General features: G+C 43.4%; 1 protein-coding gene across 2 annotated transcripts in view; it reads right to left on the bottom strand.

Moving 5' to 3' along the window:
• Positions 1-22883, bottom strand: part of CCDC170 (coiled-coil domain containing 170) — a 265520-nt gene that overhangs the window by 80323 nt on the left and 162314 nt on the right. For both annotated transcript variants that reach the window (XM_077283084.1, XM_077283085.1), the window contains exons 9-10: positions 15950-16150; positions 14128-14301 (exon numbers count right to left, since the gene is read on the bottom strand). In XM_077283084.1, the coding sequence (XP_077139199.1) occupies positions 14128-14301; positions 15950-16150 (375 nt within the window). The remainder of the gene's footprint in view (positions 1-14127; positions 14302-15949; positions 16151-22883) is intronic.

Genomic DNA, 22883 nt, shown 5'->3' with positions numbered 1-22883 from the left:
AGCTCAGATGCTAAAGTCTGGAAGTGGACGGAAAAATGGCTGACCAAGGATGAGCCCTGTGTCAGTGCCAGCAGTTGGAGCGCTGTATCATGGGTGACTTGAGGTCCCAAAAAAACCTGTTTCAGAGTGCTCAGGAATTGCAGAGCACTCTGCACCACATGATCGTCACGTTCCCACAGCGGTGTAGCCCACTCCAATGCCCTGTCCGACAAGAGAGATATTATGAATCCCACTTTAGCCCGCTCTGAGGGGAAACGTACAGCCAGGAGCTCAAGATGTATCGCACACTGTATCGCACGAATCCCCTGCATGACTTGATATCGCTAAACAGCAAAAGCACAAAAAGAGGATTCAGAGATCCTCCAAAAATTAGAAAAAACAGCAAAACAAGGCAGAGATTCTTACCTGCCTAGGCCTCCAAACAAATGCACTAACAGGATGCAGTGGACCCATGTGGTTAAAATAGAAACAACACAGGTGCAGCATAACCGATGAGGCAGCCACTCACCAGCTACCAAACTAATGGAGGGGTGGCTGCTTGGCACATTGCTGCACATAAAAACTTGTATGTGGCGCTGTTCATTGTGTTTTTATGTGCTGTTATGATCCTTAGTGGTTGAGGATCACAAATTACTCCAGCTAAGTAACAAACATAGGACAAGCTCTAGGGAGGTGGCAAACTGGACTGACCGCAAATCTGAACCTATCCAAACACACTAGAAGTAGCCGGTGAACGTGTCTAAAAATCCTAGACGTCTCGAGCCAGCCTGAGGAACTAACTACCCCTAGAGAGAAAGAAAGACCTCTCTTGCCTCCAGAGAAATAATCCCCAAAGATATAGAAGCCCCCAACAGATAATAACGGTGAGGTAAGAGGAAGGCACATACACAGGGGTGAAAACAGATTCAGCAAATGAGGCCCACTAGTACTAGATAGCAGAAAATAGTAAAGGGGTCTGTGCGGTCAGTAAAAAACCCTCACAAAATATCCACACTGAGATTTCAAGAACCCGCGCACCAACTAACGGTGTGAGGGGAGAAACTCAGTCCCCTAGAGCAACCAGCAAGCGAGGAGATCACATCTTAGCAAGCTGGACAAGAAACATGATGAATGCTGATAATCAGAAAATGAACGGACAAAAACTTAGCTTGTCTTGGAGAGGCTGGGAGCAAGGTAATCACAAGGAATCTGAAGAGCACTGAATACATTGATAGCAGGCAAGGAACTGAGTATCCAGGTGAGCTAAATAGGAAACCAACCAAGGATAACAAACCAGCTGATGCAGCCAACCTGCAGAAAGACAACACTACACAGTACCGCTTGTGACCACTAGAGGGAGCCTAAAAATAGAGTTCACAACAATGTGCAGCAATGTGCCAAGCAGCCACCCCCTCCATTAGTTTGGTAGCTGGTGACTGGCTGCCTCATCGGTTATGCTGCACCTGTGTTATTTCTATTTTAACCACATGGGTCCACTGCATCCTGTTAGTGCATTTGTTTGGAGGCCTAGGCAGGTAAGAATCTCTGCCTTGTTTTGCTGTTTTTTCTTATGACTTGATATCGCCAGAGTACTTATCTGGCAGCGGGCGGGAGGCAGGATAAGGTCGGAACAGGGATGGCAGTGGACAAACTAGCTGCAGCCACGCTAGCAGCCTAAACAGCTACTGCGGTAACATCCACTGCTGAGGTTGTGCGCTCAAGAGCTGCCAACCTGCCCTCCAGCTGCTGGATGTACCGCTGCAGTCGCTGTTTGTCCGCCATTACTAGCCAGACCCTGGCGCTAGTATAAAGTTAGGGCTGGCGGAATGCACCAAATATTATAATGAGTGATAAGAGGTGCGCAGCCCGGGGTCCACTGTGCAGAGATGGAACCTGCTGCTAAGTAATGGCGGACACAATGTGGCGGAATAACATGTTCACACAAGGGTTAGCTTCACCCGGTATGAAAAGGGAGACGAACCCTGTTGCTTCACAGGGCCGTCGAACCGCAGAGTGAGCACTAGAGCAAGGCCACAGAACTCTGCCTCAAGGACAGGGGGAAGAGTCCCTCTAGACCACTAGTCCTCGGCGTCACAACCGCTGTGCCAGGGGAAAACTAATATTTACCACACGAGAGTGCGTACAGCGCCACACTGGCGTACGCCACTAACCACCCTGTCTAGGGCCAGGAAAGCGCACTGATTGCGCATGGCGCCGCACTGGTGGTCGCTGCTGGATAGACACTGTAAGGATCGTGCTCTTGATCATGCGCTAGATTACTCCATCATTTGCAAACAGTCAACAACTCTAGGGATGGAAATGATTCAGAGCTTTCATCCATCGGCAGGCATACATACACACACACACATTAGTAAGTTTATACTAGTGCATGGCCGTGCAGCCATGTGAACCTCCGGGACCTTCCTAGTGGTCCAATAGGAGCTGCTACAGGAGCTGAGCATGTGACCCCTGACCTCCAATGAGAGGTTGTCCCTTGGGCATGCTCAGAAGAAGAAAAGCAGGAGGGACACCTGCTCACCGCTGATCAGTACTGGTTACAATGGCTGAGCCTGGAAGGACAGCAGTAACCAGCTGCACAGTATCAGCTTGAGCCAGATGATGGGACCGATGTCTCTGCTGAGCAGGCTCCACTGTGGCTGGAGGAGAATGAGAGACCGCAGTTGAGATGGTTCGAGATTCCCTCTGTGCAGCGGCGGGAACTCGATACCTAACACCGGGTCCTGGTGCTTCACTTGTGCTGCAAACATCTTCCAGCCTCATGTCTGACCTCTTCTGTACTGTGAGATCCCCCCCACTCTCAACTTAACCTGACACTTGCAGGGAGAGAGAGGAGGTGGTGTAGGGTTGGGAAATAGGAGCAAGGACTACAGAAGATGCACAGCGTTATTCACTGTAAGGAATGCTGTACACTGTCTGTGCACTTTATAAAGTGCAGGGGGCCCCCTTTGTGGGTGTCAGGAGCTGGAGCTGGGGGATGGCCCACTAGAGGATTCTCTGATGTCCCGATGCCCCAGTCTGACCCTGCATGGTCATAAGTATTCAGACCCTTTGCTCAGTATTGAGTAGAAGCACCCTTCTGAGCTAGTACAGCCATGAGTCTTCTTGAGAATGATTCAAAAAGTTTTTCACACCTAGATTTGGGGATCCTCTGCCATTCTTCCTTGCAGATCCTCTCCAGTTCTGTCAGGTTGGATGGTGATCGTTGGTGGACATCCATTTTTAGATATCTCCAGAGATGCTCAATTGGGTTTAGGTTAGGGTTCTGGCTGGGCCAGTCAAGAATGGTCACAGAGTTGTTCTGAAGCCACTCCTTTGTTATTTTAGCTCTGTGCTTAGGGTCATTGTCTTGTTGGAAGGTGAAGCTTTGGCCAAGTCTTAGGTCCAGAGCACTCTGGAAGAGGTTTTCATCCAGGAATATCTCTGTACTTGGCCTCATTCATATTTCCTTCAATGACAACCAGTCGTCCTGTCCCTGCAGCTGAAAAACACCCCCATAGCATCATGCTGCCACCACGTTTCACTGTTGGGATTGTACTGGGCAAGTGATGACAGTGAATGGTTTTCTCCACACATACCACTTAGAATTATCACCAAAAAGGTCTATCTTCATCTCATCAATAAGAGAATCTTATTTCTCATAGTCTGGGAGTCCTTCATGTGTTTTTTAGCAAACTCTATGCAGGCTTTCATATGTCTTGCACTGAGGAGAGGCTTCCGTTGGGCCACTCTGCCATAAAGGCCTGACTGGTGGAGGGCTGCAGTGATAGTTGACTTTGTGCAACTTTCTCCCATCTCCCTACTGCATCTCTGGAGCTCAGCCACAGTGATCTTGGGGTTCTTCTTTACCTCTCTCACCAAGGCTCTTCTCCCACAATTGCTCAGTTTGGCTGGACGGACAGGCCTAGAAACATTTCTGGTGGTCCCAAACTTTTTCATTTAAGGATTATGGAGGCCACTGTGCTCTTAGGAACCTTGAGTACTGCAGAAATTCTTTTGTAACCATGGCCAGATCTATGCTTTGCCACAATTCTGTCTCTGAGCTCCTTGGCCAGTTCCTTTGACCTCATGATTCTCATTTGGTCTGACATGCATTGTGAGCAGTAAGGTCTTATATAGACAGGTGTGTGCCTTTCCAAATCAAGTCCTATCAGTTTAATTAAACACAGCTGGACTCCAATGAAGGAGTAGAACCATCTCAAGGAGGATCACAAGGAAATGGACAGCATGTGAATTAAATATGAGTGTCTGAGCAAAGAGTCTGAATACTTATAACCATGTGATATTTCAGTTTTTCTTTTTTTATTAAATTTGCAAAAATTTCTACATTTCAACATCTTCAGTCAAGATGGGGTGCAGACTGTACATTAAAGTGAAAAAAATGAACTTTTTTTTTAAATTTGCCAATGAAACAGAGTGAAAAATTTAAAGGGGTATGAATACTTTCCGTACCCACTGTATATATATATATATATATATATATATATATATATATATATATATATAAAGCTGAATGTGTGTATGTGTGTATGTGTGTATGTGTGTATGTCCGGGATTGGCATCTGAACCGTCGCAGCTACAGCCACAAAATTTTGCACAGTCACACGTCTGGACCCCGAGAGCGTCATAGGCTATGTTGTGAGGTGAAATTTTAACCCCGCGCTTTCCAATTCACCAAACAATTTTGCCCCTATCTACATAATGGGGAAAAAGTGAAAGGAAAAGTGTTGGAGGCGTCGCAGCTACAGGCACAAAATTTTGCACAGTCACATGTCTGGACCCCGAGAGCGTCAAAGCTATGTTGTGAGGTGAAATTTTATCCCTGCGCTTTCCAATTCACCAAACAATTTTGCCCCTATCTACATAATGGGGAAAAAGTGAAAGGAAAAGTGTTGGAGGCGTCGCAGCTACAGGCACAAAATTTTGCACAGTCACACGTCTGGACCCCGAGAGCGTCAAAGCTATGTTGTGAGGTGAAATTTTAACCCCGCGCTTTCCAATTCACCAAACAATTTTGCCCCTATCTACATAATGGGGAAAAAATGAAAGGATAAGTGTTGGAGGCAAATTAACAGCTGCCAGATGTGAACAAGGGGGACTTAAAGAATGAGAGCGATGGCGCCAAAGAGTATATACTGTACAGTTGCTAAGGTGGGGCCCCGACATGGGATAATCACCACACCACCACGGGGATATGAACACACACACAAAATGCGCCACACACTACCACGTGCTCGAACACATATACCACCCTCAGCGCACATTTCACCACACATACACCAACCTCGCCACATAAAAGTTGAAACACAAAAGTCGCCGCTCAAAACTCGCCACGCACAAAACTCTCCACATGCAAAACTCGCCACACGTGCAAAACTCACCTCATGGAAAACTCGCCACACGCAAAACTTGCACACGCGGAAAAATTGCCACATGCACAAAAGTTGCAACACATGCAAAAGTTGCCTCACACAAAACTTGCACATACTCAAAAGGCACCACACATAAAACTCGCCACGCGCAAAACTCGCCATGCGCAAAACTTGCTGCACACAACTTGCTACACTAACCTGTCACATGCAACTCGACACACAAAAAATTGCTACACGCATGTCGCCACACAAAACTCATCTCACAAAAGTCGCTACATGCATGTCGCCACACGCAACTCAACACACACAACTTGACACACGAAACTCGCCCTAAAACACACACAAGTCTGGTATTATCCTTCAAAAATAAAAATCTGATTAATAAGCTGACAAACTACAAGAGCAACAAATGTACCATATAGGAATCTGGCAGCTGTCAGTCACATGACCAGTCTATTATGTGTATGTGTGAGCTAATATATACTGCCAGGGGGTGGGCTTACTGTTGGCTGGGGATTTATCAGGCTGCCAATTTAGCTTACAAATACTGAGGTAAAAATACTGAGCAAATAACGTGTGAACGAGGTCTAATACAGGAGGAGATGACATACAGATATATACTATATACAGGAGGAGATGACACACAGGTATATACTATTTACAGGGGAGATGACAAACAGGTATATACTATATGCAGGAGGAGATGACACACAGATATATACTATATACAGGAGAGATGACACACAGGTATATACTATATAGAGGAGGAGATGACATACAGGTACATACTACATACAGCAGGAGATGACATACAGGTATATACTATATACAGAAGGAGATGACACACAGGTATACACTATATACAGGAGCAGATTACCTACAGGTATATAGTATATAGAGGAGGAGATGACATACAGGTATATGCTATGTATAGGAGTAGATGACATACAGGTATATACTATATACAGGAGGAGATGACACACAGATATATACTATATATAGGAGGAGATGACATACAGGTATATACTATATACAGGGGAGATGACACACAGCAGGTATATACTATATATAGGTGAGATGACACACAGGTATATACTATATACAGGAGGAGATTACATACAGGTATATACTATATATAGGAGGAGATGACATACAGGTATATACTATATACAGGGGAGATGACACACAGCAGGTATATACTATATACAGGGGAGATGACATACAGGTATATACTATATACAGGAGATGACATACAGGTGTATACTATATATAAGGGAGATGAAAAACATGTATATACTGAGGTGAAAATGAGAGGTGTGAGGTGAAAATGAAAAGGTGTGAGTGCAAAATGAGAGGAGTGAGGGAAAATAGTGGAGTGATCGGAAAATGACAGATGTGAGGTCGAAATGACAAGTGTTAGGGGGGAATGAGAGGAGTGAGGGGGAAAATAAGAGGAGTGAGGGGGAAAATGAGAGGTGTGAGGGAGAAAATGAGAGATGTGAAGGGGAAAATGAAAGATGTGATGGGGAAAATGAGAGGCGTGATGGGAAAATAAGAGAAGTGAGGTGCTATAACTAACCACAGATATTTACTATGCCCAGGCAACGCCGGGCTCTTCAGCTAGCTTAGATTTACAATCTCCATGCTTTTTTCATGGTCAACTTTATGTGGCCTGTTCAAGAGTTGGAACAGCCAAAAATCTGTTTGTCTTTGCACCTGAAGGAAAAACTAAGAATGTCGTTTATCAAAAGGCTCTCGAATAAGTAGTAGAAGATTACTTCACATTACTTGGCCAATTTAGTTAAATCTGTGTGGAATATCTCTGGTGTTGAAATATATGTTGTAAAATGCTTCTATTAGCTTAGTTTTTGCCTTTTAATAATTACATTTCTGTCTATTTGTTTTGTGGTTTTTTTGTGCAGAATAAATTTTTGTTAACACATTCTATTTTGCTAACAGCAGTTATTACCCCGGGCGAAGCCGGGTAGTACAGCTAGTATATATATATATATATATATATATATATATATATATATACATATAAATATCTCTGAAATTAGGGAAGTGCATTGAGGGTGTTTAATCTGTGGATCAATTTAAGTTCACAATTCTTCAACAATGCAACTCTATCACCACCCCTTCTGGGAACCGAAATATGGTCTATGATACAGAAACGGAGCTGTCGTTCTGTCTGTCTGCCTTCTGTAAAGTGCTTATGTACAGGAAAATCCAAGTGCTTGTTACAAATGGATTGTTATGATTGTTAAGTCAAGTCTTATGTTCAGTGGTTGTTTCCCCAATATAATAAAAATCACAGTGACATTGTAAAAGGTAAACTATTGAAGATGAATCACAAGCTAAAACGTGATCAATACTACATATACTGTATATATATATATATATATATATATATATATATATATATATATATATATATATATATATATACAGTACAGACCAAAAGTTTGGACACACCTTCTCATTTAAAGATTTTTCTGTATTTTCATGACTATGAAAATTGTACATTCACACTGAAGGCATCAAAACTACGAATTAACACATGTGGAATTATATACTTAACAAAAAAGTGTGAAACAACTGAAATTATGTCTTATATTCTAGGTTCTTCAAAGTAGCCACCTTTTGCTTTGATGACTGCTTTGCACACTCTTGGCATTCTCTTAATGAGCTTCAAGAGGTAGTCACGGGAAATGGTTTTCACTTCACAGGTGTGACCTGTCAGGTTTAATAAGTGGGATTTCTTGCCTTATAAATGGTGTTGAGACCATCAGTTGTGTTGTGCAGAAGTCTGGTGAATACACAGCTGATAGTCCTACTGAATAGACTGTTAGAATTTGTATTATGGCACGAAAAAAGCAGCTAAGTAAAGAAAAACGAGTGGCCATCATTACTTTAAGAAATGAAGGTCAGTCAGTCCAAAAAATTGGGAAAACTTTGAAAGTGTCCCCAAGTGCAGTGGCAAAAACCATCAAGCGCTACAAAGAAACATGAGAACCGCCCCAGGAAAGGAAGACCAAGAGTCACTTCTGCTTCTGAGGATAAGTTTATCCGAGTCACCAGCCTCAGAAATCGCAGGTTAACAGCAGCTCAGATTAGAGACCAGGTCAATGCCACACAGAGTTCTAGCAGCAGACCCATCTCTACAGCAACTGTTAAGAGGAGACTTTGTGCAGCAGGCCTTCATGGTAAAATAGCTGCTAGGAAACCACTGCTAAGGACAGGCAACAAGCAGAAGAGGCTTGTTTGGGCTAAAGAACACAAGGAATGGACATTAGACCAGTGGAAATCTGTACTTTTGTACTTTAATTTGAGGTCTTTGGTTCCAACCACCGTGTCTTTGTGCGACACAGAAAAGGTGAACGGATGGACTCTACATGCTGGTTCCCACCGTGAAGCATGGAGGAGGATGTGTGATGGTGTGTAGGTGCTTTGCTGGCTATACTGTAGAGGATTTATTCAAAATTGAAGGCATACTGAACCAGCATGGCTACCACAGCATCTTGCAGCAGAATGCTATTCCATCCGGTTTGCGTTTAGTTGGACCATCATTTATTTTTCAACAGGACAATGACCCCAAACACACCTCCAGGCTGTGTAAGGACTATTTGACCAACAGGGAGAGTGATGGAATGCTACGCCAGATGACCTGGCCTCCACAGTCACCAGACCTGAACCCAATCGAGATGGTTTGGGGTGAGCTGGACCGCAGAGTGAAGGCAAAAGGGTCAACAAGTGCTAAGCATCTCTGGGAACTCCTTCAAGATTGTTGGAAGACCATTCCCGGTGACTACCTCTTGAAGCTCATCAAGAGAATGCCAAGAGTGTGCAAAGCAATCATCAAAGCAAAAGGTGGCTACTTTGAAGAACCTAGAATATAAGACATAATTTCAGTTGTTTCACACTTTTTTGTTAAGTACATAATTCCACATGTGTTAATTCATAGTTTTGATGCCTTCAGTGTGAATGTACAATTTTTATAGTCATGAAAATACAGAAAAATCTTTAAATGAGAAGGTGTGTCCAAACTTTTGGTCAGTACTGTATATACACTCACCGGCCACTTTATTAGGTACACCTGTCCAACTTCTTGTTAACACTTAATTTCTAATCAGCCAATCACATGGCGGCAACTCAGTGCATTTAGGCATGTAGACATGGTCAAGACAATCTCCTGCAGTTCAAACCGAGCATCAGTATGGGGAAGAAAGGTGATTTGAGTGCCTTTGAACGTGGCATGGTTGTTGGTGCCAGAAGGGCTGGTCTGAGTATTTCAGAAACTGCTGATCTACTGGGATTTTCACGCACAACCATCTCTAGGGTTTACAGAGAATGGTCCGAAAAAGAAAAAAAATCCAGTGAGCGGCAGTTCTGTGGGCGGAAATGCCTTCTTGATGCCAGAGGTCAGAGGAGAATGGGCAGACTGGTTCGAGCTGATAGAAAGGCAACAGTGACTCAAATCGCCACCCGTTACAACCAAGGTAGGCCTAAGAGCATCTCTGAACGCACAGTGCGTCAAACTTTGAGGCAGATGGGCTACAGCAGCAGAAGACCACACCGGGTACCACTCCTTTCAGCTAAGAACAGGAAACTGAGGCTACAATTTGTACAAGCTCATCGAAATTGGACAGTAGAAGGTTGGAAAAACGTTGCTTGGTCTGATGAGTCTCGATTTTTGCTGCGACATTCGGATGGTAGGGTCAGAATTTGGCGTAAACAACATGAAAGCATGGATCCATCCTGCCTTGTATGGAGCATCTTTGGGATGTATAGCCGACAAATCTGCGGCAACTGTGTGATGCCATCATGTCAATATGGACCAAAATCTCTGAGGAATGCTTCCAGCACCTTGTTGAATGTATGCCACGAAGAATTGAGGCAGTATATATACTGTATTTTCTGGCGTATAAGAATACTTTTTAACCCCTGAAAATCTTCTTAAAAGTCGGGGGTCGTCTTATACGCCGGGTGCCGTCTTGTACGCCGAGTGCAGACACCAATGTGTATATGGTGGGTGGGGGGGAGTGGTCCCGATGACGAAGAGGGGTCGTCTCACAGGAAAGTGTGAGTGGAGTATCCCCCATTACCTCATTGTAGCTGCAGCATGGGGTCTCTGTGCTGGGGATAGGCGGCAGCTGCTGCTCCTCTTTGTGCCGCATGGGTGCTGTGCTGTGGGGCGGTGGCCGCCGCCGCTCCCCAGCACCCCACACTGCAGCTACAATGAGGTAATGGGGGATACTCCACTCACACTTTCCTGTGAGATGCCCCCTCTTCGTCATCAGGACCACTCCCCCCCCAAAAGGCACATTAGTCACCGGCCCTATAAGACGACATACGGCGTATAAGAAGACCCCCGACTTTTAAGAAGATTTTATATTTTAACTGGAAAAGTTGGGGGGTCGTCTTATACGCCCAGTCGTCTTATATGCCGGAAAATACGGTATATATATCTATATATATATATATATATATATATATATATATATATATATATATAATTGTCTAAGGGTTTTTCTGTCTGTCTGTCTGTCCTGGAAATCCTGCGTCTTTGATTGGTCGAGGCCACCAGGCCTCGACCAATCAGCGACGGGCACAGCATGGCAACGATGATGTCATAAAGGTTGCCTCGACCAATCAGCGACGGGCACAGTCTGCCGCGAATTCGCCTCGACCAATCAGCGACGGGCACAGTATCGACGTAGATGTCATAATGGTTGCCATGCTGACGATGATGTCATAAAGGTTGCCTCGACCAATCAGCGACGGGCACAGTCTGCCGCGAATTCTGGAATCATCATTGTCCATATACTACGGGGACATGCATATTCTAGAATACCCGATGCGTTAGAATCGGGCCACAATCTAGTATACTATATAATTGTCTAAGGGTCACTTCTGTCTTTCTGTCTGCCCTTCTGTCTGTCTGTCTGTCATGGATATTCATTGGTCGCGGCCTCTGTCTGTCATGGAAATCCAAGTCGCTGATTGGTCGTGTTAAAACGCCCACGACCATTGCCACGACCAATCAGCGACGGCCATAGTCTGGCAGCAAAATGGCCACTGATTTACTGCCCTGCAGTCAGCGCTGAGCGCTCACACAGGGTTAATGCCAGCGTTAACGGACCGCGGTGTAACGCACTCTGTTAACGCAGCTATTAACCCTGTGTGACCAACTTTTTACTATTGATGCTGCGTATGCAGCATCAATAGTAAAAAGATCTAATGTTACAAATAATAATAATAATAAAAAAAAGGTTATTCTCAACGTCCGACGTCAAGCGCTGTCCTCGGCAGTGCAAGCGGCAGGTTCCGGTGCCAAGGATGCTTTGCGAGAAGGACCTGCCATGACATCACGGTCATGTGACCGCGACGTCATCACAGGTCCTGCGCTCATACCAACCCTGGGACCGAAGCTGCCGCGTGCACCGCACACAGGCGCCAGGACTTCAAGGGGCCTTCGGAAGGTGAGTATATGTTTATTTTTTATTTTAAGTCTTTTTTAACCACGCATATAGTGCCCACATTGCTATATACTACGTGGGCTGTGTTACATACTGCGTGAGCTCTGTTATATACTACATCTCTGTGCTATATAAAATGTAGCTGGGCAATATATAACGTGACTGTGCAATATACAACGTGACTGTCCAATATACTACGTGGCTGTGCAATATACGACGTGCTCTATGTTATATACTACGTTGACTGTGCAATATACTACGTGGCTCTGTTATATACTATGTGGCTGTACAATATACTACGTAGCTATGCAATATACTACGTGCCTCTGCAATATACTATGTGGCTATGTTATATACTACTTGGCTCTGCTATATACTACGTCGCTGACCAATATACTACATAGATGAGCAATACACTACGTAGCTGTGCAATACACTACGTGACTGTGTTATATACTACGTGGCTGTGCAATATACTATGTGGCTCTACAATATACTACATGCTATGTTATATACTACGTGGCTCTGCTATATACTATGTGGCTGACCAATATGCTACATACCTGTGCAATATACTACGTGGCTGTGTTATATACTATGTGGCTGTGTTATATACTACGTAGCTCTGCTATATACTACGTATGCTGTGTTACATACTACGTAGCTCTGTTATATACTACGTAGCTATGTTATATACTACATCGGTTGTGTTATATACTATGTCACTGTGCAATATAGTACGTAGCCTGTGCTATGTACTACCTACATATTCTAGAATACCCGATACATTAGAATCGGGCCACCATCTAGTATATATATATATATATATATACAGTATAGTATAGTATAGGCGGAGAATTTCAGCCCATTTTGTTAGGCTGAAATTGCCCCTCTTGGCTTATACTCGAGTCATTCCCAGGCGTCGGCAGGGGAAGGGGAGCGGCAGCTGTGTAATAATACTCACCTGCTTCTGGCGCGGTCCCTGCACATCCCTGGTTCCCGGGCGCCGGCAGCTTCTTCCTGTAGTGAGCGGTCACATGGTACCACTCATTACAGTAATGAATATGGACCCGACTCCACTCCCATAAGGGTGGAGCCGCATATTCATTACTGTAATGAGCAGTACCCTGTGACCGCTCACTACAGGAAGAAGCTGCCGGCGCCGGGAAACAGACGTGCAGGGACCGCGCCAGGAGCAGGTGAGTATAACGCAGTGCGCGTTATTCACCTGTCTCCGTTCCACCGTCGGCGCCGCTGTGTCTTCTGCGTCCTCTGCTGTGACGCTCAGGTCAGAGGGTGTGATGACGCGATTAGTGCGCGCCGCCCTCTGCCTGAACAGTCAGTGCAGAGGACGGGGAAGACACAGTGGTGCCCATCGGTGGAACGGGGATCAGGTGAATATAGCAAGTGCCGGGGGCCTGAGAGGTGAGTATGTCATTTTTTTTTTTTATTTTTTTTTTTTAATCGCAGCAACAGCATATGGGGCAAATGTCTGTATGGAGCATCTTATGGGGCCATATTCAGCATTATATGGGGAAAATATCTGTATGGGGCCATGTGCAGCATAATATGAGGCAAATATCTATATGGGGTCATGTGTTGCAGTATATGAGGAAAATATCTGTATGGGGCCATGTGCAGCATTATATGGGGCAAATATTTGTATGGAGCATCTTATGGGGCCATGTGCAGCACTATATGGGGCAAATATCTCTATGGAGCATCTTATGGGGCCATAATCAGCATTTGTGGAGCATTATATGGGGCAAATGTCTGTCTGGAGCATCTTATGGGGCCATAATCAACATTTGTGCAGCATTGTATGGGGCATATTTTAATATGGAGCATCTTATGGGGCCCATCATAAACTGTATGGAGAATTATATGGGGCGTATTTTGTATGGAGCATCTTATGGGGCCCATCATGAACTGTATGGAGCATTATATGGGGCTCCTGATTCAATTTGGATATTCAAAAACACTTAAACTACTGATGTCTCAATTAATTTTACTTTCATTGGTATCTATTTTTATTTTTGAAATTTACCAGTAGCTGCTGCATTTTCCACCATTCTTGCTTTGTAGCATTTTTATACACCTGTCTCAAAATTTTGCATAGTACTGTATCTTAGGAACAAACTATCTGACTATACAGCATATGTATATCATGTACGGTAATTAACATAATCTAGGTGACATTCAGATAATATGTCCCTCTAAAGCAAGCTATGCTGAAGTACAGCTCAAACATACAGTGACATATTCTCATTTTTTTATACCTTTCTTTGCAAACTTTGAGCAAGTGTCCTATTTCCAATGACAGCATCAGATTCTAATTTGACCAACTGATCTGCACGGGCAAGGATGGCATCCAGACGCATGTCAAAGCCTACATCAGCAGTTATTCTTTCTAGCTTCATCTTTTCAGACAGGTCTTCCAAGAACTTCATGTACTGCAGGAGGTATCAGAGGAAGAAAAGTAAAAAATGTAGAAATGTGCCAGTGATAACTTATTCTGTGAATATCTATAACCAGTAAATTGACACTATATTATATTCATCACTGATTTACATATACATGATAAGAGAATTTGTCAGCACAAATAACAATTTTAGAGGGAAAAATGTTACTTATTAGTCCATTAAAGCACTACTCCAGCTGTTTTTTTTTTGTTCAGCTCTGGAGTGGTGCTTTAAATATAAGACCACTGCCCCCGTTCTTATAATCACTGTCCGGCTTCACCTTTTACCGAAACCGCTCCAGCACCATAGCGCCATCCTGTGCCTATAACTTCTGACAGGCCGCAGGTCAGAAGTTACGTCACAAGAGCCGAATGCAAGTCTATAATAGCCAGAACGAGATTATCATAGAAATGTAATGAAAAGTGACATTCAAGCAGTTCCATGAAACACTGGAGTTGCTGGCAGGTAATTTTTCAACAGACCAATGGGAGCGACACTGGAAAAGGATGAAGGCGGCAACTTTTGAGTATGAGACAGAGGAATTACATTTAAAGCACCACTCCAACGGTTCCACCCAAGGAGATGCCATTCCACCATCTGATGTTAAATGTGATATGTAACAGTTCCACAACTAAAGTCTCAGTGTATCTAAAGCATTTAGAGTCTCAAACCCTTCTACCTAAACAAAAAAAGCCACTGAACCTCAGCCACACATACAATCAGCCAGACTGTCAGCTAAGAGGGCATGGATTCTCGCTGATTATGTCTAGCTGGCAAAAAAAGAAATATGTCCCCACAAAAAAATAAAACTGGTCTTCATTAGTGATGAGCGAGTATACTTGTTGCTTGGGTCTCCCCGAGCACGCTCGGGTGATCTCCGAGTATTTGGATGGGCTCAGAGATTTAGTTTTCGTTGCCTCAGCTGCATGATTTATGGCTGCTGGACAGGCTGAATACATGGGAGGAATTCCTGTTTGTTAGGGAATTCCCACATGTATTCAGGCTGTCCAACAACCGTAAATCATGCAGCAGCTGAGGTGATGAAATCTAAATCTCTGAGCACATCCAAATACTCGGAGATCACCCGAGCCTGATCGGGGAGACACAAGCAACAATGCTATTTGCTCATCACTAGTCTTCATCTTTTCTCCATGGAGGAAAGGCATTATACTGACCAATCATGAACCATCAATGATATTTTGCAGGGAGAAAACTCTGAGACAGGTATAGGGGAACAAAGATGGCAAAGGCAAGACTTAGAAAGGTAATAATAAAAAAAATAAACAATTACAAGAAAAAATTAAAAAAAATGATAAAAGGACTAAAAAAAGCAAGCGAAATGTAAAAACAATGGTTTTGGGGAAAAAAGGAAACTCCTCCAATGCAGCCTTGCCTCTTGATTAAATAGCAATACCACTCATACCATCAGCAAAGCATTGAACATGGATCAGATCTGAACTTATACCTACAGGTAACTCAGTGAGGTCTGAATTTTTTTCTAGGATTTCTTTGGAAGAAATACATTTGAGGACAACTGGTATGTAGTATGTAGTCTGCAAATTGCAATCCACGCATGAGGGATCCCTTTTCTTACATACTTTTGGTTTCCAATAGTGTGTACATTTTAGTCCCATCTCACCTTTTGTTTCTCATAACTTAGATTGTCCCTCACAACATCTCCAGAAACTAGTTCTCCTTCAGCTAATTTTAGCCGAGCCCACAGGTCTTCTAGTTGCTGCTCAACTTTCCTTGCTCTAAGAAGTGCTTCTTGATGTAGATCGGACTGATTCTGTAGCTGCTCGTTCAGTTTGCATACTTTGTTTTCCAGCTGATTTACCATCTGCAAAATACACAAGAAAAATAGCTTAAGTTTCACACCAAGTTACAAAGTTTAGTCATAATGAAAGCCATTAAAATAGCCGAACATGTGCATGCCAAACTGCACTGTACAATGTGAGAAAAGCACATGAGTTTGGCTAGTAGTTCAAGCAGAAATTTGTAATGAAATATATCAGCAAAGATATTGCTCAAACATTTGCCATTTGTCTGGTGAAAATTTCACATGTGGTAAAATCCTATGACTTTTTCCTTGGTGATGATCAGAGAGCCGTATGTAAAACCAACCATTTTTCATCCAGAAAATAACCGATGATTTTTCAACCATATTGTCAACAGTCAATCCAATAGGTAATCCAGCTCAGACAGTCCCATAAAAACTTTTACATTTTATTAGAAAAATTCAAACTTTATGGTTCTTAGACCCTGCATACCATCATTAACAAAAAAAACATGGTATATACTACATCTTGTACCAGTCATGTGATTGTTATTGTCAAGATCCATTTTTAGATTTGTGGCAGATCTCGTTCCATGTAGTTAAACCTTTTTCATTTTGGACTATCGGGGGTTAATGTCAGTTTTTCCCCGCTAGCAAGCTGGTGTGATTGTCTTGCTGCTGGTCAGCTGATGAGAATGGTGACCACTCCCACCATCCTTTAAAAGGTCACATTATGCATCAGCTGACTGTCGGTGTTAGAGAAATCTGCAGTGACCAAGCTGGAGTAAGGAGCTCTCTGGGTGCAGTGGTGCTTCTGCTGAGTTCGCTGATCTGGTGCCTTTCTTCTGCTGTGCGGTGCTTTGCAGCAGAGAAAGCTAAGTGTGAAATTTTTGTTACCTTGCCCCTTAGGTGTCTGTCACTCCCCCCTGTATTTATTATCAGTGTTGGTGCAGCTAGTGCCCGCCACCGGCCATTGCACTTGCCAGGGCAGAGTTAGGTGACAGTTAGGGACAAGGTATCTTGATGGCAGTGGGGGAAAGGCCCAGAATAGGGCATTTGGGTCGAGTCACACCGTGTTAGTCAACACGTGACAGATATCACATAATCACTAATAACATTCCTCACCTGTTGAGAGATATCCATTATTTAAATGTTTCACAATAAAAACTAAATGGAATTGTAAAACACACATATACACGATAGACATATAGATCAAAAGATAAAAGGCTACAATAAATTTAGACGAAATTATACCATATTAAGAAATTCATGCTTAATGACATGTCAGATCATGTTAAACCCCTTAGTGAAAGAGCTAATTTGGCACTTAATGACCAAGCCAATTTTTACAATTCTGACCACTGTCACTTTTTGTGGTTATACTTTGGAATGCTTTAACAGACCCCACTGATTCTGAGATTGTTTTTTCGTGACATATTGTACTTCAGGTTAATGGTAAAATTTCTTCAATATGACTTGCGTTTATTTATGAAAAATTGAAAATATGGTGAAAATGTTGAAAGTTTAGCAATTTTTAAACTTTGAATTTTTATGCCCTTAAATCAGAGAGATATGTCACACAAAATACTTAATATATAACATTTCCCACATGTCTACTTTACATCAGCACAATTTTGGAAACAATTTTTTTTTGTTAGGAAGTTCTAAGGGTTAAAAGTTGACTAGCGATTTCCAACAAAATTTACAAAACCATTTTTTTAGGGACCACCTCACATTTGAAGTGAGTTTGGGGGGTCAATATGACAGAAAATACCCAAAAGTGACACCATTCTAAAAACTGAACCCCTGAAGATGCGCAAAACCACATTCAAGAAGTTTATTAACCCTTCAGGTGCTTTACAAGAACTAAAGGAATGTGGAAGGAAAAAATGAACACTTTACTTTTTTCACAAAAAAATTACCGTATTTTCCGGCGTATAAGACGACTGGGCGTATAAGACGACCCCCCAACTTTACCAGTTAAAAAATAAAATCTTCTTAAAAGTTGGGGGTCTTCTTATACACCGTATGTCGTCTTATAGGGCCGGTGAATATGTGCCTTTTGGGGGGGGGGGAGTGATCCTGATGAGGACGAGGGGGCGTCTCACAGGAAAGTGAGTATCCCCCATTACCTTATCATAGCGCTGCAGCGTGGAGTCTCTGTGCTGGGAGCGGCGGCTGCTGTGCTGTGCTGTGGCGGCTCCTCTTCTGCAGTGTGGGGCCTCTGGTGCTGTGGGGCAGTGGCGGCGGCGTATCTTCATGCAGTCGGGGCTCCTCCGGCATCTCAAAGACTGGAAGCCCCGCCGGCAACTCCATCGGTACAATGCGGTCAGGTGGCCTCCGGGAAAATGGCCGCTGCTCAGATTCAGATCTCATCCCGAGATCTCGGGAGACGAGATCTGAATCTGAGCAGCGGCCATTTTCCCGGAGGCAGCTCAATAGGTGCGATGCGGTGGCCCGGCCGCTGGGGGCTGCGCATGCTCAGATTCAGATCTCGTCCCGAAATCTCGGGACACGAGATCTGAATCTAAGCAGCGGCCATTTTCCCGGAGGTCAGCGCATTACACCGATGGAGTTGCCGGCGGGGCTTCCAGGCTGAGATGCCGGAGGAGCCCCGACTGCATGAAGATACGCCGCCGCCGCCACCGCCCCACAGCACCAGAGGCCCCACACTGCAGAAGAGGAGCCGCCACAGCACAGCACAGCACAGCAGCCGCCGCTCCCAGCACAGAGACCCCACGCTGCAGCGCTATGATAAGGTAATGGGGGATACTCACTTTCCTGTGAGACGCCCCCTCGTCGTCATCAGGATCACTCCCCCCCCCACCCACCATATACACCCGGCGTACAAGGCGATTCCCGGCGTACAAGACGACCCCCGACTTTTAAGAAGATTTTCAGGGGTTAAAAAGTCGTCTTGTACGCCGGAAAATACGGTACTTTAGAACCAATTTTTTTAATTTTCACAAGGGTATCAGGAGAAAATGGACCACAAAATTTGTTGTGCAATTTCTCATAAGTACGCTGATACCCCATATGTGGGGAAAAGCCACTGATTGGGCACATGGCAGGGCTCCAAAGGAAGGGAGCATGTGTGACTTTTTCAATGCAAAATTGGCTGGAATCAATGGTGGCACCATGTCACGTTTGGAGACCTCCTGATGTACCTTAACAGTGGAAACACCACAATTCTAATTCCAACCCAAATCTCAACCCTAACCATAACCCTTACCACAACCCTAACCCCAACCCTAACCATAACCCTAACCACAAACCTAACCCTAACACCCCTAACCCTAATACCAACCCTAACCATAACCTTAAATACAACCCTAATCCCAATTCAACGCTAACCCTAATCCCAACCCTAACCACAACCCTAATCCAAACACACCCCTAACCCTAATCCCAACCCTAACCATAACCCTAACCACAACCCTAACCCCAACACACCCCTAACCCTAATCCCAAACCTAACCATAACCCTAACCACAAACCTAACCCTATCACACCCCTAACCCTAATCCCAACCCTAACCCTAACAATAGCCCTAACCCTCACCCAACTCACTTTAGCCCAACTTAATTTCATTATTTTTCCCTAACTAAGGGGCTGATAAAGGGGAGGTTTATTTACTAATTTTTTATTTTGATCACTGTGATTGGGTGCATTATATGACCAGGCGACAAAACTTTTGTCTTGCCAAAATCTGACCATTCTGTGTCCATTAACTGATCAATATTTCTGCATTGATGCCAATTTATTTTCTTAACCTAAATCACATTTCGGAGGGTTTCAGCTTTCAAAGGAATGGATGAATTTAACGTCAGGTTATAAGCTTTTATTTACATAACATGGATAAGCAACATAACTTCTGTCAGGGAGTACATGACTTTCCAAATAAAGTCCTATCAGTTTAATTACACACAGCTGGACTCCAATGAAGGAGTAGAACCATCTCAAGGAGGATCACAAGGAAATGGACAGCATGTGACTTAAATATGAGTGTCTGAGCAAAGTGTTTGAATACTTATGACCATGTGATATTTTGTTTTTTCTTTTTTAATAAATTTGCAAACATTTCTACATTTCTGTTTTTCAGTCAAGATGGGGTGCAGAGTGTACAAAAATGAGAAAAAAATGAACTTTTTTTAGTATTTACCAAATGGCTGCAATGAAACAAAGAGTGAAAAGTTTAAAGGGGACTGAATACTTTCTGTACCCACTGTATGTTTATTGGGTTAGCTGTAAAGATACATTGTTAAATAAAGAGTCCATAGAACATGGTCAGATGTCCTCCAGATGTTCCCCTACACTTCGATGGAATTCTCTTGTTGTTTTACCAACATAGTCTAAAGGGCAGGTACATGTAGCGTTATATACACTACTGTTCAAAAGTTTAGGGTCACCCAGACAATTTTGTGTTTTCCATGAAAAATCAAATGAGTTGCCAAATGAAAAGAATTGAGGTATCGCGCTAAAACCACTAAAAACAGACCTCTATTGTGAGCTACATAACACCCTATTGCGCCCACAAATAACCGCTGATCGATTGCCAGAATTGGTAACTACCACATATGGAAATAATAATGGACACTTACTGGGTCATGAAGGATAGTGCCAATAGGTGTTATAGTCTGTGGGTGCGGACGCTGAGGGTTCCAAGCAATCAGACGGCAGGAGACCTGTGTTGATGTTAGAAAACGCGCAGAGCCAGAAGCACCCCGGCCGGTGGTGATCCTGGATGCGCGGCTGAAAAAAATGGCCGACGCTGCTTGCTATGCAGCGTGTGACGTCACAAAGCTTACGGAGCTAGAATGGGGCCAAAACTAACCAACGCGTTTCGAGGGACTACTTCCCTCTTCGTCAGGGTTACCGCCCCCTACCTGCCGCCTGTTATATATAGCTGTCTGGATGATCAGCTTGTTAACCCCCAGGGAACCGGATCCTAGAAAGGATGTGATTGCACTGTGAATGCAAATGTGTACTAGTGGGTTATATAGAGCTTCTTCAAATCCGTTATTAGCGCCAGTGTGACAAACCCTTCTTGTTTAAGAGTTGCCAAATGAATTTAAAATCTAGTCCAGACATTGACAAGGTTCGAAAAAAAGATTTTTATTTGAAATAATTATTTTCTCCTTCAAACTTTGCTTTCGTCAAAGAATGCTCCCTTTGCAGCAATTACAGCATTGCAGACCTTTTTCATTCTAGCAGTTAATTTGCTGAGGTAATCTGGAGAAATTTCACCCCATGCTTCCAGAAGCCCCTCCCACAAGTTGGTTTGGCTTGATGGACTTTTTGCATACTATACGGTCAAGCTGCTCCCACAACAGCTCAATGGGGTTGAGATCTGGTGACTGTGCTGGCCAATCCATCACAGATAGAATACCAGCTGAGTATTATTTTTTTTTGTTAGGAAGTTATAAGGGTTAAAAGTTGACTAGCGATTTCCAACAAAATTTACAAAACCATTTTTTTAGGGACCACCTCACATTTGAAGTGAGTTTGGGGGGGTCAATATGACAGAAAATACCCAAAAGTGACACCATTCTAAAAACTGAACCCCTGAAGATGCGCAAAACCACATTCAAGAAGTTTATTAACCCTTCAGGTGCTTTACAAGAACTAAAGGAATGTGGAAGGAAAAAATGAACACTTTACTTTTTTCACAAAAAAATTACTTTAGAACCAATTTTTTTAATTTTCACAAGGGTATCAGGAGAAAATGGACCACAAAATTTGTTGTGCAATTTCTCATAAGTACGCTGATACCCCATATGTGGGGAAAAGCCACTGATTGGGCACATGGCAGGGCTCCAAAGGAAGGGAGCATGTGTGACTTTTTCAATGCAAAATTGGCTGGAATCAATGGTGGCACCATGTCACGTTTGGAGACCTCCTGATGTACCTTAACAGTGGAAACACCACAATTCTAATTCCAACACAAATCTCAACCCTAACCATAACCCTTACCACAACCCTAACCCCAACCCTAACCATAACCCTAACCACAAACCTAACCCTAACACCCCTAACCCTAATACCAACCCTAACCATAACCTTAAATACAACCCTAATCCCAATTCAACGCTAACCCTAATCCCAACCCTAACCACAACCCTAATCCAAACACACCCCTAACCCTAATCCCAACCCTAACCATAACCCTAACCACAACCCTAACCCCAACACACCCCTAACCCTAATCCCAAACCTAACCATAACCCTAACCACAAACCTAACCCTATCACACCCCTAACCCTAATCCCAACCCTAACCCTAACAATAGCCCTAACCCTCACCCAACTCACTTTAGCCCAACTTAATTTCATTATTTTTCCCTAACTAAGGGGCTGATAAAGGGGAGGTTTATTTACTAATTTTTTATTTTGATCACTGTGATTGGGTGCATTATATGACCAGGCGACAAAACTTTTGTCTTGCCAAAATCTGACCATTCTGTGTCCATTAACTGATCAATATTTCTGCATTGATGCCAATTTATTTTCTTAACCTAAATCACATTTCGGAGGGTTTCAGCTTTCAAAGGAATGGATGAATTTAACGTCAGGTTATAAGCTTTTATTTACATAACATGGATAAGCAACATAACTTCTGTCAGGGAGTACATGACTTTCCAAATAAAGTCCTATCAGTTTAATTACACACAGCTGGACTCCAATGAAGGAGTAGAACCATCTCAAGGAGGATCACAAGGAAATGGACAGCATGTGACTTAAATATGAGTGTCTGAGCAAAGTGTTTGAATACTTATGACCATGTGATATTTTGTTTT

The sequence above is a fragment of the Ranitomeya variabilis genome, chromosome 2 (assembly GCF_051348905.1).
Source record: "Ranitomeya variabilis isolate aRanVar5 chromosome 2, aRanVar5.hap1, whole genome shotgun sequence".
Classification (NCBI taxonomy): Eukaryota; Metazoa; Chordata; class Amphibia; order Anura; family Dendrobatidae; genus Ranitomeya; species Ranitomeya variabilis.
The sequence above is the reverse complement of the archived record's forward strand: the minus strand, read 5'-3'. Positions and strand labels throughout refer to the sequence as shown.